Here is an 18278-nt window from a genome sequence, read left to right on the forward strand (position 1 = left end):
TACTTCTTATCTGAGGGTTTTGCTAAGGTAAACTTGTGGAAACTTTATAACATAAAAGTCTAAGGGGACTTCAGAAAAGTTATTTTTAAAAGTCTTTGTATAACACTTATTTATTGGGGTAAAATTTATATACAGTGAAATGCCACTTTATGAGGTTCTTTTGATTAATTTTAATTTAATGACTCTTTACCCGTCTCATTGAGACAGGCCTACTTTGTTTTTTTGTTGTTGTTTGTTTGTTTTTTGTAGTTCCCCAACCAGGGATCAAACCTGTGCCCCCTGCATTGGGAGCACAGAGTCTAACCACTGGACCGCCAGGGAAGTGCCAAGGCAGGCCTACTGCTAACCCCATTTTACTAGGAAGAAATTCCCTTAGGGGCCCAGAATGTGTCCTGACTCAGCCTGGTTGAGGAGGAAGGACCTTAGGTGTTTGGTTTGCTGTCAGAGCGAGAACTGGAGTTTGGACCCTGGCTGTAAGGAGTATGTGGGATAGAGGCCCAGAATACGGGGGCCCCCTGTACAGGTACCTTACCTACAAATAAGGCCTGTGTTCTTTCCAGAGCTTCATTCTTGTATTCCTTTTTACACCTGTTACACATGCATTGCTGCTCCAAACTAAATCTTGGCCCCAGAAGAATGAAGTGACCTTATTTCACTGATCCAGTTGCCACGTCACCAATGAGTTTACTACAGGAGGGTCAGTGCAGCTCTCTGTGTTGTTTGTGTAGGCAGAGTATCGTTTGTATTTCAAAGTGCTTAATCCTAAAATTGCTTTGCAAGGAGTGTCCTGAAAACACTTAATATTAAGTCCTCTAGAAAAGAATGAGAAAATTAAAAACTTTGTAGCTGAAAATTCAGGAGTGATTTGCTGTCTCTACATGCTCAGGCCTGAAGGCAGGACTTAAAGCTGATACATTTTGAGTCTCAGGTGGTAGAGAAAGGCTTCTGTGTTGGCTGAGGATGGTTTCTTCATCCAGCATCTCAAAGAATAATGAGAAACCCATATAAAATAAAACTCTATCATGTGACTATATTACTAGCTAAAAATAAAGTAAGTCAACAGAAACAAAGAAAAAATATAACCTCAGGTCTCTGTTCTCTCCTCAGCTTCATCCTCAAATTTCTATTTACACCTGCTCTCAGTTGTCCTGAGAAGTGTACCATAGGCAGACTAAACTGACCACTTGCCTTGAGACTTGGCATATTCATGCAGTGTAATAGCTTCCTCTCCTTTGCATAGATTGACTGTTACAGACTCAGATGGAGCCATTAGCTCCACAACAGCAGCCCTAATAGTCAACAGTGCTGTGGACCATCCACCAGTTGCCAATGCGGGACCAAATCAGACCATAACTTTGCCCCAAAACTCCATCACTTTGAATGGAAACCAGAGCAGTGATGATCACCAGATTGTCCTCTATGAGTGGTCCCTGGGGCCCGGGAGTGAGAGCAAAGAGGTGGCCATGCAGGTGAGTTCTCCATCCTGCCTCCAGACTTTTATTTGTCTATCTGTGTGTTCATTTGTCCATCCATCCATCCGTCCATCCATCCATCCATCTATCCATCCATCCATCTCTCTATCTATCTAAAATATTGGTACAAGGGGGCAGCTAAATTCAGAAAATATGTTTTATAAAATTGTTTGATACATTACAACTATTAGAAGAACAGCTAAACTCACAAATCTTCCAAATATATGTCACTTTCCTTCACCTACTCTATGTAAGCCCAGGATAGCAACTAAGCAGCTCCTATACAGATGACTTGAACTTGAGGTTAGTTTAGGAAAAGTCTGACCCAATATTTGCTACAGAAATATTAATTTAGTATTAGGATAAACCTTAGGAATAATCTAATATAAACCTCATTATCAGAAAATTCCTTTTTATTTTGTTTCTCCTATTTTTAGAAACTGCATGTTACCTTTTCTGGATCCAGTGGTCTCTTGTTAAGATCTTTTTGTATTTACCTTTTGATTTGTTCAGATTGCAAATATATCTGTCTAAAGTCATAATAACCTTGAAATGTTGCTGTATTTGTATGCGTGAGTATGTGTGAGCTGTTTGCTTATTCTACTTCTGGTGATGGCCAGAACTAACCAGCTTGGTATTTTTGAAGTTATGTTATTATTTAAGAGTTTAATGGAAGAAAGATAATACCTTACATTACCACCTTCCTCTTCTCCTTCAAACTCCATCTCACCAGTCCAAGACAAATTTCTCATTAGTGTTTATGGTGAAGTCAGACATTCCATGAAGACTGACCTACTTTACTTTTTGATATTTCTGGAAAGTGCTTTGTGATTATGATGAATTAAAAATGACTGGTTGGATGCATGGGTCTTGAAAGAGCTGCGAGTCCTCTAGATACCCTTGGAGAGCACTTGGTATAGAGTTCATCTCTACCTAAGAGTTGTGGCAGATGCTATGTTTGCTTCTGTTAGGTTAAGAATTTGCATTTGGTGGGGTTTGGATACAAACAGGAAGATGGATATTTTGTATTTTCTCAGTTAAAAAATATTCCAAATTTTCTTTCCCTAATTACTGGGAAGTATGTGCCCAGAGCTAAACAACTCATAGGACTTCCCTGGTGGCACAGTGGTTAAGAATCCACCTGCCAAAGCAGGGGACATGGGTTCGAGCCCTGGTCCGGGAAGATCCCACATGCCGCGGAGCAACTAAGCCCATGAGTCACAACTACTGAGCCTGTGCTCTGGAGCCCATGTGCCACAACTACTGAGCCCACATGCCACAACTACTGAAGGCTGCGCGCCTAGAGCCCCTGCTCCACAACAAGAGAAGCCACCACAATGAGAAGCCCGTGCACGGCAACGAAGAGTAGCCCCCACTCACCACAACTAGAGAAAGTCTGTGCGCAGCAACGAAGACCCAATGCAGCCATACATACATACATACATACATACATACATAAATCAGACACATTTATCTTTAGACAATCTTGGGATCTGTGAAAATAAATAAATTATAATAGGACTTAAAGTTAAAAATCCTTTTCAGGATGCCATGAACTTCAAACATAGGCAATAACTGGAAATATTACCAACAACACAGCAGCAACAAAATGAAAGGGTATTAACCTGTAGGCAAGAAGTAGCTAGATACTATATACTCAATTGAAAAAATGCCTCATTGAATAGTTTTGTTGTCCTAGCATTTAAAAAAATTATTTTTACAGCAAGGACTTACTGTATAGCACAGGGAACTATATTCAATATCTTGTAATAACCTATAATGGAAAAGAATCTGAAAAAGAATATATATATATACACATATATATATAACTTAAATCACTTTGCTATACACCTGAAACATTTTAAATCAACTATACTTCAGTAAAAATTTTTTAAAAAGAAATACATGCAAAAAATTCAACTCAAAAGATAATAAATGGAGAAAAATAACAAAATTTATTTATTTATTTATTTATTTATTAAATTTATTTTATTTATTTATTTTTGGCTGCACTGGGTCTTGCTGCGTGGGCTTTCTCTAGTTGCGGCAAGCGGGGGCTACTCTTCGTTGCGGTGTGCGGGCTTCTCATTGCGGTGGCTTCTCTTGTTGCAGAACACCGGCTCTAGGCACGCGGGCTTCAATAGTTGTGGCACGTGGGCTCAGTAGTTGTGGCATGAGGGCTCTAGAGCTCAGGCTCAGTAGTTGTGGCTCACGGGCTTAGTTGCTCCGTGGCATGTGCGCTCTTCCCAGACCAGGGCTCGAACCTGTGTCCCTTGCATTGGCAGGCGGATTCTTAACCATTGCGCCACCAAGGAAGCCCACAAAATTTATTTTGATTATAAAAGTAATACATTAATTACTTCCTGTGGTTAAAAACAAACTCAAATTCTGATAAAGTGAAAATACACCTTGACCTCATCCAAGTCCCTTTACTCAAGATAATTATTTTTATGAGTTTAATGTGTGTGCATACCAATCTCCTCTATGTGTTTGCATACGTGTATATGTGCATGTAGCAAATATCTATCATGCTGTATCCATTGTTTCACAGCTTTCTTTTTTTGCTTCATAATGTCTTTGACATCTTTCCACTTTATTCTTTTTTTTTTTTTTTTTTTTTTTTTGCGGTATGCGGGCCTCTCACTGTTGTGGCCTCTCCCGTTGCGGAGCACAGGCTCCGGATGTGCAGGCTCAGCGGCCATGGCTCACGGGCCCAGCCGCTCCGCGGCATATGGGATCCTCCCGGACCGGGGCACGAACCCGTATCCCCTGCATCGGCAGGCGGACTCTCAACCACTGCGCCACCAGGGAGGCCCTCCACTTTATTCTTTATAAATCTACTTTATTCTTTTAAACTTCTTTTTTTTCAACTAGCATCCCACAGTGTATTGTGGTGGGTTTGGCCATTCCCCTGTTGATGATTGTTTAGATTGTTTCCATTTTTTTATTGGTGTCATAGGCAGTGCCTCAGTCAGCACCTATGGGCGAGTCTCCATAATTACACATGTGGGCGTTTCTCTAGTGTAGGTACTCAATAGAAATGCTGGGTTGAAGAGCATGTTCTTTTAACATTTGAATGGATGCTGCCAGATTGGCTTCCAAAAAGTCCATATTAATTTATATTCTTTCAGTAGCATCTGAGGATATACAGTGGACTTTAGATCCCATTTTCCTGGGACATGCACATTTTTTTTTTAAAGCAGGATCTCCACATTTAGTAAAATCACTAGTTTTTCATTATGTCGCGCTAATTACTTGTGCTTCTTTAATATTATTTTTTCTTTTTCATTTTTGTATTTGCTGTTACTTAGGGAGTAGAGACACCGTACCTTCATTTGTCTGCAATGAAGGAAGGAGATTATACATTTCAGCTGATGGTAACAGATTCTTCAAGGCAGCAATCCACAGCTGTGGTCACTGTGATTGTCCAGCCTGGTAGGTGAGATGGGAAAGGGATTTAGCCCCAGAGGTTAAAACAGAAATGACATCTGGGCTTCTGGGCTTCACACCAGCCAAATTTGGTACAAATTCTCTAAATCTTTGAACTATCAAGAAATCAGGGCTGCAGGAGCTGAGTCTTAATATCAAGGCAATTTGCTTTTGTGGTTCTGAATTATGTCCTATCTGTGTCTCCAAACCATGGCATGAGGGACAAAATGAGAGCTATCTCCAGAGTCACTTTGGGCTCTGATGCCATGCCCCACTCTGCTGCAAAGCTCTAGGGCATCCTTGAAAAGGCTGGTAGTTATGTGTGGCTTGATACTCAGATGGCTTGTGGCCAGACATTGGGGAATTAACTACAATTCCACTCCATGACTTTTAAGGTATTTTAAAGAAACCAAAGACGTACGTATTAGGGAACAGTATTTCTTGCTGCCTGTAACCCCCATCTCAAACTTAGAATGTTTAACTCCTGGGTCAGCTAGGAGACTGCAGTGTTTCACCCCAGGATTCCCAAAGGACAGGGCATGCTCTAGTAGCTGCCTGAGCTGAATATGAGTAATTTGCTTAAATCAAGAAATCAGAGGATGGCAGACTTAATGCAAAGAGATAATATTTCTTCACACCGTTTCTATAATTCTAGAAGACAACAGGCCTCCGATGGCTGTCGCTGGCCCGGATCAGGAGCTGGTCTTCCCGGTGGAAAGCACCACCCTGGATGGGAGCAGAAGCAGTGATGACCATGGCATTGTTTTCTACCACTGGGAGCATGTCAGGTAGTCAGCCCATCTCATCACTGAGTGCTGGGTTCCCTCTCTGGATGAGAGCTAATATTACCCCTGCTCTGGAGGGTCTACATTAAACAATCAGCTTGAGAGTGTTGAGGAGTCAGTATTTAAGCACATTTCTAGAAGTGGCCAGGGAACTGTTGATTGGATTCTATATCAGGTGTGGATGGACAAGATGGACATTCCTTGACAGTGGAGAGAGGTGGAGCTGGGGCAGGTGGACAGGGCTGTCTTAGTGTGAGGTGAGCTTCATGACAGAAGAGGTGCAGGGGAACCTGGGTGGGGTCCTCACGAGGCCCCCCAGTCTACACTCACTCAAACCACGTGCAGTGACTATAGACAACAGAAGTACAGAGTTCAAGGGGATTCCTTTATCCTCCAGCGTTTTCTGTGCTGTACATGCTTAATCTCATGGAATCCTAGGTCAGTTCTTAAGAAGTAAATGATATTATTCCCATTTTAAAGGTGAAGAAACTGAGGCTTGCAGAGATGAGTGAGTCACAGGGTCTCTGGTTGCCCAGATAGTAAGAGCAAGAGCTGAGGCTCAATCGTGGGTCTTCCTGACTACAAAGCCCATGATCTTCACGACTCCGCTGTACTGAATAATTTCTCTTGAGCCAGGAGATCAATTACCTGGCTCTCTCTCTCCTCCTCCACACTCTCTCGAAAGATAACTGAGGATTTCAGCTGATTTTATTCAAAGGAGAAACAGGAATAATTTATAAGGCTCCATTCTGATCATTTCACTGACAGTTCAATTTTAAAAAACCGAAGACTCCAAAATCCTCTGCCCAGGAATCCAGCAGCCTCTGTCTGAAATAGGCTTTAACTTGTGACTCTTACATAGAACTAGAGGATCTAAATGAATACAAAATCATCTTAGAATTCTCTAGATGGTATATATTATTGCTGTGAAAAGAAGCATTTATAAGGACACAAACAACATACCTGCCGTCGTCAGAATCCCATGCCCCCTGCCTTTTGTTAATGACTGTCCTGTTTCATAGAGGCCCCAGCGCAGTGGAGATGGAAAACATCGACAAAGCTATAGCCACAGTAAGCGGTCTTCAGGTGGGTACCTACCACTTCCGTTTAGCGGTGAAAGACCAGCAGGGACTAAGCAGCACAACCACCCTCAGCGTGACCGTGAGGAAGGGTGAGTCAAGGCAGAGGGCAGGTGGACCTGCCAGTGGAGGAGGTTGGGCCCCTTCTGCTTTTCAGTCTCACAGACCCTAAGCCAGGCCATGGTTATCTGGAAACGTTAGTGTTTGCTTATTGGCTATAGCAGATACCGAACTCTGCTTGGCCAAGCAAAGGTCACTCTTCTTCCGTCCATGTGCACAGCATTTCCTTTTGTTTGTGGAGTGTGTGTCCTAATAGCTTCATTCTCCTTCTATGACTACTGGCAACTAAAGCCCCATGTCCTAGTGACCACATGATGCTTTGCTTTCTCTCTTCCTTGGAAATCTAAGAGCAGAGATGGTTTCAAATTCTGTGTTGTTTCTTAATATGAAATGTGTGGTCCAGTCTTATGACATCCTGCTTTATGTACTTGTCTCTTTTTTCTTTTCCATTTGAGCGTGAGCTGGTTGAAGACCTTTGTTTCAGATATTTCTGTCTCTTTCATGTGGCACAGTGCTAGACTCATGGCAAATCAAAGATGTTGGTTACTTCAGTGAATGAATAAATGATTATGATGTATTGAAGATGAGAGGTGTAAAAGAGCATGGCTGGATGGGAAAATCCATTCACCAGTATTATGGACCAGCAAGAGTGTCAGTTCACTGGGGAGGGTGGCTGAGACAAAGGCAGAAGCTCAGCCTTGAGGTATTGTATGTGTCATGTGTCATGTGTCACGCTGAGGCATTTGGACTTTATTTGCTGGGCAGTTGGGAAAGGATGAAACAATTTTATCAGCACAGTGACATCGATTTGAGTTTTTCTCACGTCTTATTATGGAAGTTTTCAGCCATATATAATAGTAGTGAAAGTATGGGGATATGTATGGGGATATGTGCATAAAAGGGGGTGGTTGTCTTAAGTTCCAGTTTTGAAGCTCGATTGTTTTTTATAGAAGGATTTTTGGGCTTACTCAATTTACTGCCAGTCTATTTCTATTCTTTCTAGCCTTTCCCTGTATCGACAATGGAATTAAGCCTCCTCAGTGCCAGATTCTCCCCACTGCCTTGAATCCTCCCTCTTCAATTTACTTAGACAAGCAAGATTTGGCACTATTAGAAACAAAAATATTTCTGTGACCAGATAGTGTGGACCAGTACAAAATACTCCATAGCATATTCTAAACCAAAATATTATCATTTTCCAGACCCCGAACATAAGTAAGATCATGATTTCTCTTTTCTAAAAAGAGAAAAAACTGTAATGATAATAGAAAACTGTCCACTGTATAGGCTGCCAAATTACAACTAGCTAAGTGCAAAAAGAACTTTAAGAAAGTCTGTATGTTATCTAATGGGTATTTGGGGCAGGAAATGATGCTTTTTGGATATTTTAAATCTACATATCTGCAAGATGGAATAGTCATGGATAGTTTGTGATACACTTCTATCACAAGTGTTTTAAATCAATTTCTTTGCTTTCATTTCTGCTATATTTGACTTAGAAAATAATAGTCCTCCCAGAGCCCAGGCTGGTGGCAGACATGTTCTTGTGCTTCCCAATAACTCCATTACTTTGGATGGTTCAAGGTCTACTGATGACCAAGGAATTGTGTCCTATCTGTGGATCCGGGATGGCCAGAGTCCAGCAGCTGGAGTGAGTACTTGAAGAGAATTGCCCCTGGACCACTAATCATTACATCTGTATTAGTTTGCTAGGGCTGCATAGCAAAATAGCATAGACGGGGTAGCTTAAACAACAGATATTTGTGTTCTTCCAGTTCTGGAGGCTGTGAAGTCCAAGATCAAGGCGCTACCCAGTTTGGTTCCAGATGAGAGCTCTCTTCCTGGTTCTCAGACAGCTGCCTTCTTGCTGTGTCCTCACAGGGGTGGGGCGGGAGTTGGGGGTGGCGGGAGAGAGAGAGGAGAGAGGGGAGGGGAGGGGGAGAGAGAGGGCTCTTGGGTGTTTCTTCTTATAAGGACACTAATCCTATGGGATCAGGACCCCACCCTATGACCTCATTTAACCTTAATTACCTCTTAATAGACCTTATCGCAAATAGAGCCACACTGGGGGATTAGGGCTTCAACAGATGAGGAAACACAGTTAACTCCATAGCAATGTCTCCGTTATGACCTCATCTCCCTTTCCACGGTCCCCACTAAGGTGTTTATGCTTCTAGGTTTCTCCTGAGGGCTGGAGGCAGCAGGCTGCTGTTCAGTTTAAACAAATCTGAAGTCCCTTCCGACTTTTTCCTTGCCCAGACTTTCCTTGCCCAGGTTTGGGATCAACAAAGCCATAGCCTGGAGGGACTTTGAAACCATGTCTTCTCACGGGACTCATTCTGCTCCTTAGCTTCCCCGTTGTTCCTATTTTGGTCCAAATGGATTCTTTCCTTTTCCTCAACATTGTACCAGATAGGTCAATAGATCGAGGATTGCTATTCCCATTTCCTAAGTACAGAGAATGAGATGCAGGGATGGAAAGTGACTTGGCCAAGGTTAACTAACTCATCCTTAGTCAAACCAGATAGACCTAGGTTTTTTAGCTCCTGGCAGGCCTTTTTCCCCATTAGATCACTCTGCCTCTTAGGGTGTAAATTTAGGTACATCTTCATTCTTGCTGTTGCTATGGACTTGAGAGATGCAAATTTACTCTTGGAGATGTACTGAAGGAGTGGTCCCAGGGAAAGAACTGAGAATACTTTATAATTTCTAAAGTAACTCTGGAATGAATACTGTTCAGCCAGATGGGGGGTTAGCTTCTAAGTATAATTATAACAGCTCTCTGATCAGAGCCCTTATTACCACCCTCTTCTGTTAGCAAGGTCAGAGCGAGGGTCTGGGAGATTCTTCTCGAATTCTTTGAGCAGAGATGTTGCTACTCAGGCTCTTGGGTCATTTGAGAAGGTGAACCTGATACACCATGAGGAAACCCAAATGGGAGCATTGTAAAACTATCTTTGAAAATAAGACCCAAAGCACTTCAAAGAGAGTGCTTCACCCTCCAGGTGTCTGCCCTAATTTCGGTGGTTTCCCCCTCTGTAGGGTGGAATTTGGTAATTCCTAGAGAGCCCTTGGGAATCAGCTCAGCTCACAAAGTCCTGTCTGAGGATTGTGCCTCCTGGTGCTTTAAAAGTGGGAAAGACGCTGAGGATTACCCGGACCATCACTAACCCACCACCTTGCTTCCTCTTCACCCTGCCCCTTAGAATCATGCATGTGTGACAAAGATGGGACCCCAAGGTTTGGGATCAACAGAGGCCCAGGTTGGGAGCTGACTATTGAATCATGAACTGGGTTATTTCTCAGGATGTCATGGATGGCTCTGACCACAGCACGGCCCTGCAGCTCACCAACCTGGTGGAGGGGGTCTACACTTTCCACCTGAGAGTCGCTGATAGTCAGGGTGCCTCGGACATGGACACTGCCACCGTGGAAGTGCGGCCAGGTGCGCTCACAGGCTTCCGGGCCTGGGTTTGTGGGGCTGGTCCGTGAGCGGGGGCTGGGGGGAGGGGTCAGCCTTTGGGGCTCCTTGCAGGTGACAGTGGAACCCGGTGTGGGAAGCTGGGCCCACTTTGAGGTTTTCTCTGCCTGTGGTTATCTATCCCCAAACAGATCCAGCCTCCTAACTCATTAGGGAGAATTGGATCTGGCAGCAGGACTCCCTGGTCACTTTGATTTTCCTGCCAGAAGACAAAGACCTAATGTGAGGTGGACACGAGGCCTTCATTCCTGGGAGCGTGAAGAGGGCAGCTCCAGCAAGGTGGCCACACTGACCCCCGGCATAAACTGGGCTGGGCCCGCAGCGCTCGGAGACATAGTTCTCTTACCAGGCCCGAGGAGGTGTGTGAGGTCCCAAAATTTCACGTGAGCCCAGAGGCAGATTAGGCACACCTCCTTATCATCTGGAGAAAAGTTAATAGACAGCAAGCTGATATAAAAGAAGGAAGAAGTACTCTCAGATAGTGGCTCCTGTGGTACTTGGAAGAATTGACCTGAGCCCTAGAACCTAAGCGTAGAAATTACACAGGGGTCGTTTAAAGGTCTTTAACTATTACACAGGCCTTGCTCCTCCTATTATCAAGCCTGGGGTTTCCAAGTGGAAAGCCCATGTCTTCTCATTTCCCCAGACCCGAAGAAGAGCGGCCTGGTGGAGCTGATCCTGCAGGTTGGCGTCGGGCAGCTGACGGAACAGCAGAAGGACACCCTTGTGAGGCAGCTGGCGGTGCTGCTGAATGTGCTGGACTCAGACATCAAGGTTCAGAAGATTCAGGCCCACTCGGATCTCAGGTAAGAACTGCACAGTCCAGCCTGAAGCTCGTCATTTCCTCTCTTGTTCTGTGTCTTTGCATGCATGTTTATCCCATTCATATTCTTTTTTTTTCTCAAAGGGAAGCAGTAAGGACAACATCATTATAGGTCTTTCCCACAAGTCTCTGTAAATGTTTGTTGATTGAGAATGTTCTGAATGAAGGCATAGGGAACATCAGAGGGAGCTGGGTTTTAGTTCTGGTATCATCAGAGGGCGTGCGCATGGTCTGGGGCACGCACGGGGGATGCCTCACAGCCAGACTTCATCCCTGCCCCGTGTGTAGGGGCTGAGGCTTCTCTCAGTGTGAGAGGATTATGGGTTACCATTGCTGTCTTCTGAGGGTCTATAAAGTTCAACCTCTTCCTTGATTTCTTATAAGATTTACAATTTTAATTGAGTTTTTAAAAAACTCTTATCCAACCTATGAACAGTGAAGTGGGATGGGGAGAGAGAGAGAGAGAGACAGACAGAATATGGGAATAAAAACCTACTATTCACAGTAAATCCATCTGCCAGTTATTGTCAGCTATTCTGTTTAGGTTTGCTTTTCAGATAACTGAAATTTACTTAGAAAAATAATAAATTAAAAATACTAGTTATTTTTTTATGGAACTCTTTCAAAAATGGATCATACGTTTCCCTTTCTTATATCAAACACTGAACCAAACACATCTGAAAATCAATAAAACCAAAAGTTGTTTCTTTGAAAGATCAACAAAATCGATAAAGCTTTAGCTAGAATGACCAAGAAAAAGAGAGAAGACTCAAACTGCTGAAATCTGGAATGAAAAGGGATATCACTACCAACCTTATAGAAATGAAAAGGATTATACTATGAACAATTATATGTCAACAAATTAGTTAACCTAAATTAAATGGACAAAATTCTAGAAAGTCACAACTATAAAAACTGACTCAAGAAGAAATAATACATTTTAATAGACCTATAATAAGTGAAGAGATTGAATCAAAAAACTTCCCACAAAAACTAGGACCAGATGACTTCACTAGTGAATCCTACAAAATGTTTAAAGATTTAGCACCACACGGGCTTCCCTGGTGGCGCAGTGGTTGAGAGTCCGCCTGCCGATGCAGGGGACACGGGTTCGTGCCCCGGTCTGGGAAGATCCCACATGCCGCGGAGCAGCTGGGCCCGTGAGCCATGGCTGTTGAGCCTGTGCGTCCGGAGCCTGTGCTCCGCAACGGGAGAGGCCACAACAGTGAGAGGCCCATGTAACGCAAAATAAAAAAAAAAAAAAAAAAAAAAGATTTAGCACCACAGTCACAGATTCTTCAAAAACATAGAAGAGGAGGGAACACTTCACAATTCATTCTATGAGGCCAGTTTTACTCTGATAGCAAAACTAGACAAAGATCTCTCTCTCTCTCTCCATCTCTCTTTCTCTCTCTCTCTCTCTCTCTCTCTCTCTCTCTGGCTCTCTCTCTCTCTCTCTCTCTCTCTCTCTCTCTCACACACACACACACACACACACACACAATTACAGACCAATATGCCCTATGAATATAGAAGCAAAAAAGTTCAACAAAATATTATCCGCATCCAGCAACATATTATTTATTTATTTATTTTACTGAGCTATAATTGACGTATAACTGTGTAAATTTAAGGTGTACAATATGTTGATTTTGTACATTTATATATTGCAATTGATTACCACCTAGAGTTAGCTAACACCTCTATCATGTCACAGAATTATCATTTCTTTTTTGTGGTGGGATCTAGTGCGTGTGCAAGAGATCTAGTCTCTTAGCAGCTTTGACTTTATAATACAGTATTGTTGTCTATAATCACTATGCTGTGCATTAGATCTCCAGGACTTATGTATCTGTTGGTTACAAGTTTCTACCCTTAAACATCTCCCCAGTTCCTCACCCCCTACCCTCAGCCCTGGTAACCACCATTCTACTCTCTGTTTTTATGAGTTCGGCTTATTTAGATTCCACATATAACTGATATATAGTGTTTATCTTTCTCTGTCTGGTTTATCTCACTTAGCATAATGCCCTCAAGGTCCATTCATGTTGTTGCAAATGGCAGGTTTTCCTTCTTTCTCATGGCTGAATAATATTCCATTATGTATATATAACACATTTTCCTTATCCATTCATCCACTGATGGACACTTAGGTTATTTCCATATCTTGGCTATTGTGAATAATGCTGCACTAAACATGGGAGTGCATATATCTCTTCGATATCCTGTTTTCATTTCCTTCGGACATATGCCCAGGAGTGGAATTGCTGGATCCATCCAGAAATATTTAAAAGGATTATACACTCTGGCCAAGTGGGATTTATCCTAGCAATGCAAGGGTGAGTAAACACATGAAAATCAGTACATATAGTAAACCATATTAATAAAGGACAAAAACCGTATGATCATCCTAATAGACATGAGAAAGCATTTGACAAAATTTTTTTTTTTTTTTTTTTTTTTTTTTTTGGCGATACACGGGCCTCTCACAGTTGTGGCCTCTCCCGTCGCGGCCTCTCCCGTCGCGGAGCACAGGCTCCAGACGCACAGGCTCAGTGGCCATGGCTCACGGGCCCAGCCGCTCCATGGCATGTGGGATCCTCCCAGACCGGGGCACGAACCTGCGTCCCCTGCATCGGCAGGCGGACTCTCAACCACTGCGCCACCAGGGAAGCCCTGACAAAATTTTTTTTGATAAAAACACTTGTAGGTTGAATGGTGTCTCCCCAAAAGATATGTTCTGCCCTAACCCCTAGGACTTGTGAATGTGTCCTTATTTGAAATAGTCTTTGCAGATGGAATTAGTTAAGATGAGGTCATACTGGAGTAGGGTGGACCCTTAATCCAACGTGACTGTGTCCTTATAAGAAAAGAGACACAGAGGCAGACACACAGGGAGCCTGCCATGTGATACTGGAGGTAGAGATTGGAGTGATGTGTCTACAAGCCACAGAACGCCAAGGATTGCCAGCAACAGCAGAAGCTAAGAGAAAGGCATGGAGCAGATTCTCCCCTAGAGCCTTCAGAGAGGATGGTCCTGCCAACACCTTGATTTGGGAATTCTAGCCTCTAACACTGTGGGAGAATAAATTTCTGTTGGGTTAAGCCACCCAGTTTGTGGTACATTTTTATGGCAACATTTGGAAACTAATACAGATTTGAATAAAATCTCTCCAAAGAAAATATACAAATGCCAATAAGCACGTGAAAAGATGCTCAGCGTCACTAGCTATTAGGGAAATGCAAATCAAAATCACATTGAGATACCACTTCACACCCACCAGGATGGCTGTAATCCAGAAGACAGACCATAACAAATGTTGGCAAGTATACGGAAAAATTGGAACACTCATACGTAGCTGGTGAGAATGTAAATGGTGTAGCCACTGGGGAAAACAGTTTGTCAGTTCCTCAAAGTGCTAAACATAGAGCTACCATATGACCCAGTTATTCTGCTCCTGGGTATATACCCAAGAGAAATGATAAACATATGTCCATACGAAATCTGGCACGTGGGAGGCTCAAGAGGGAGGAGATATGGGGATATATGTATATGTATAGCTGATTCACTTTGTTATAAAGCAGAAACTAACACACCATTGTAAAGCAATTATACTCCAATAAATATGTTTAAAAAAAAAGAAATCTGGCACGTGAACATTGACAGTGGCATTATTCATATAGCCAAAAAGTAGATACAATCCAATTGTCATCGACTGATGAATGGATAAATAAAATGAGATATATTCATACAATGGAATAATATTTGGCAATTCAAAGGAGGGGTAAATACTGATATATGCTGCAACTTGGATGAGCTTTGAAAACATATGCTAAATGAAAGAAGCCAGATGCAAAATGCCTCATATATATTCCATTTATATCAAAAGCCCAGGATAATTAAACCTACAGAGACAGAAAGTAGAATAGTGTTTGGCAGGAGCTGGGGGGCGGCTGTTAATGGGTGTGGAGTTTCTGTGATGATGGAAACGTTCTGGAATTATTTATTTATTTTTATACTTATTTTTGGCTCTGTTGGGTCTTTGTTTCTGTGCGAGGGCTTTCTCTAGTTGCTGCAAGCGGGGGCCACTCTTCATCGCGGTGCGCGGGCCTCTCACTATCGCGGCCTCTCTTGTTGCAGAGCAGGACGCGCAGGCTCAGTAGTTGTGGCACATGGGCCGAGTTGCTCCGCGGCATGTGGGATCTTCCCAGACCAGGGCTCGAACCCGTGTCCCCTGCATTAGCAGGCAGATTCTCAACCACTGCGCCACCAGGGAAGCCCATGTTCTGGAATTAGATGGTGGTGTTGGTTGCACAACTTTGTGAATGTACTAAAGGCCACTGAATTGTACACTTCGGAAGGCTGACTTTTGGGAGTTCCCTGGTGGCCTAGTGGTTAGGATTCTGGGCTTTCACTGCCTTGGCCCCAGGTTCAATCACTGGTCTGGGAACTGAGATCCTGCAAGCTGCACAGCATCGCCAAAAAAAAAAAAAAGGGTGACTTTTTATTTTAAGTGTATTATATCTCAACAAAAAGGTAAAAATGAAGATGTGTCTGAAAGTTCTCATTCTGTGTGTGGTTATGTCTGTTTGCACACACATATACATTGCTCCTTTTATCCAAAGGTCTGTCTATCATCAGCTGAACTCTGGGACCAAAGAGCCTTTATTTGTGAATAGAAACCGATCAATCCCTTGGCCCTCAGAATACACCCCTATGTCCTTGCCAAGCGGCAGAGCTGTGGCTGTCTGTCTTCTCAGCCCCACAGGTCAGATGGCTGGAGTGGACGTGTCACATTGGTCACCGCATAACTGTGTGGCTGGCCTCTCTCTCTGTCTCCTCTGCAGTACCATGATTGTGTTTTATGTACAGACTGGGCCACCTTTCAAGGTCCTCAAAGCTGCGGAAGTGGCCCGAAATCTGCACAGGCGGCTCTCAAAGGAAAAGGCTGATTTCTTGCTTTTCAAAGTCTTGAGGATTGACACAGCAGGTATGTCCCCATCAGAAATATTCTTTTTTATTTTTAGTTTTAAAGTTCAAGTAATGTAAATACCTAATTGTTGTATATTCAGAATTGGATTCCACTGGACTAGACATCCCATCCAATTAAATGCAATGGGAGTCTTACAGAAACATAACTACCCAGGTTAAAGGGAAAGATTTTTCGGAGAAGGTGAAATATGATTTGGTTCCTATATGGTGGGACAGTAGCCAGGTCTCATAGTCTTTTTTGACTTAAGTAGGAATGAAGTTCAATATTTCATTATCTTTCCAATTTCTCCATGTCAACCCCTACGGGAATATTCTAAAAGAATCAGATTTGCTGATCGTGGCTATGTTTTACTGGCACAGAAAGAGGACATGTGGACATCTTTGCTTTAGCATCCAGGGATTTGTTTTGCATTTATGTCTCCAGCTGGTTTCCTGCAACGTACATTTGCCAACTATGCTTTGTCTTTGAGGGAAACTGGAGAAAAACAACAGCTATGGTCTGTTTTTAAAACCATACTCTTTCATACTGGTCATTGTCAGAGATTTCATACTTAGATGGTCAGAACAGTATTAAAAGACAGATAAGTGTTATTGGTTGGAAAAGCCATGTTTATATAATTTATTGACCTGGGACATCGTGTCTTAGGTTGTGAACATGGTGTTATGTAGACTCTTGGAAATTTAAGATAGCTTTTAAGTGCCTTCCAGTGGTACCTCTTTTCTTAGTGGCTTGCCTGCCACCTCTTCCTGGCACCAAACTCATTCATATGTGTGGATGGAAATGTGGTCTTTATCCCAGGTCTCTGTCCCCACCTTCCAAGGAACATGAATCCCTTATTATGTTAAAGGGGTCATTTCAATAAACACTGGGGACTGTGATACCATTTGGGGAGTAAAATTTAATTTGTTTCAGATGTATACCTATCCACAATTGACTTTCTTTGTAATATGGAGTAAATTATTTTTTTAAGAACTCCTTTTTTTCTAGCTACAAAAGTAATATTTATTTATTGTAGGAAATTTGGAATATCCAAGAAGACAAAAAAATTAGAATAATCCTTTAGATTCTAGAGTCTAGAATTCCCACCATCCAAAGATAACTTTTGTTAATATTTTGATGTTTTTCCTTCTAGTTCCCCCATCTCTAGGCACACGTAATACAATCAGGATAATTTGATATATAATTTTTTAATCTGGTATTTAACTTCAAATCATATTATGATCATTTTCTCAAATCTTTTAAAATTCATCCCTCAATAACATATTCATGACCTCACAGTACTCCATCCTAGATACGTTCCACAACTTATACAACCAATCCTCTACTTACAGACCATCAGGTTGATTTTAAATAATACTGCAATGTAGATAAATCTTTGTGCACATCCCCAGTCGTTTTCACTGGATAAATTCTTAGAATTTCTCTTTCTTAAGCCAAAGGGTGCTACGTTTCTGCTACATGATTAAGGCTTTTGTTTCACAGCACAGGTGTTGGCATATTTCTGCCATTTGCTTCCAGATGAGATTGTCTATCCGAGAGACTTTCCCTGGGACCCCTGTTCACAGCGTAGGAGTCTCTTGATTCAACGAGCTGCCTCTGTTCAGGGTCTATGCTATGAAAAGACACAGCTGAAGCCAGGGAGCCCCTTTTCTCCATGGTGACCTCTGCCCCACTCGCCTCCTTGCAGGGTGCGTCCTGAAGTGTTCTGGCCACGGTCACTGTGACCCCATCACAAAGCGCTGCATTTGCTCTCAGTTGTGGATGGAGAACCTGATCCAGCGTTATATCCAGGATGGGGAAAGCAACTGTGGTGAGTCCTGGTGTGATGGTGGCTTTGGATGAGGAGCCTTCAGACGAATCATTCTGAACTGTCAGAAAGATCTGCCTAGCTTTGCAGCTGTAAATTCAATCCTTTTCTCACCCGAAGCCAAGCGAACGAGCTCACGTGGTGATGGGTTAAGATCCTCCCACGGTTCACCTTGGGGGTGTGTTTAAGGCTTTTCGTAAAACTTCCTGATGAGGAGATTCACCTTGGCAGAGCAGATGTGGCTAACCATCGCTGGCATTGCTGAGAAGGTTGCTTTGGGCTACATGGTCCCCATTTCCAGATTGCACCTGCCTTGGCTTGAGCTGAGTGTGACCTTCTGGTGAAGTG

At 42.8% G+C, this 18278-nt stretch overlaps 1 protein-coding gene across 1 annotated transcript in view; it reads left to right on the top strand.

Moving 5' to 3' along the window:
- Positions 1-18278, top strand: part of KIAA0319 — a 71363-nt gene that overhangs the window by 47121 nt on the left and 5964 nt on the right. The window contains exons 11-19 of the mRNA XM_081245384.1: positions 1241-1469; positions 4784-4907; positions 5557-5689; positions 6709-6857; positions 8325-8476; positions 10132-10270; positions 10953-11112; positions 15978-16120; positions 17811-17933. Of these exons, the coding sequence (XP_081101510.1) occupies positions 1241-1469; positions 4784-4907; positions 5557-5689; positions 6709-6857; positions 8325-8476; positions 10132-10270; positions 10953-11112; positions 15978-16120; positions 17811-17933 (1352 nt within the window). The remainder of the gene's footprint in view (positions 1-1240; positions 1470-4783; positions 4908-5556; positions 5690-6708; positions 6858-8324; positions 8477-10131; positions 10271-10952; positions 11113-15977; positions 16121-17810; positions 17934-18278) is intronic.

The sequence above is a fragment of the Mesoplodon bidens genome (assembly GCF_964165515.1).
Source record: "Mesoplodon bidens genome assembly, chromosome: 10".
Classification (NCBI taxonomy): Eukaryota; Metazoa; Chordata; class Mammalia; order Artiodactyla; family Ziphiidae; genus Mesoplodon; species Mesoplodon bidens.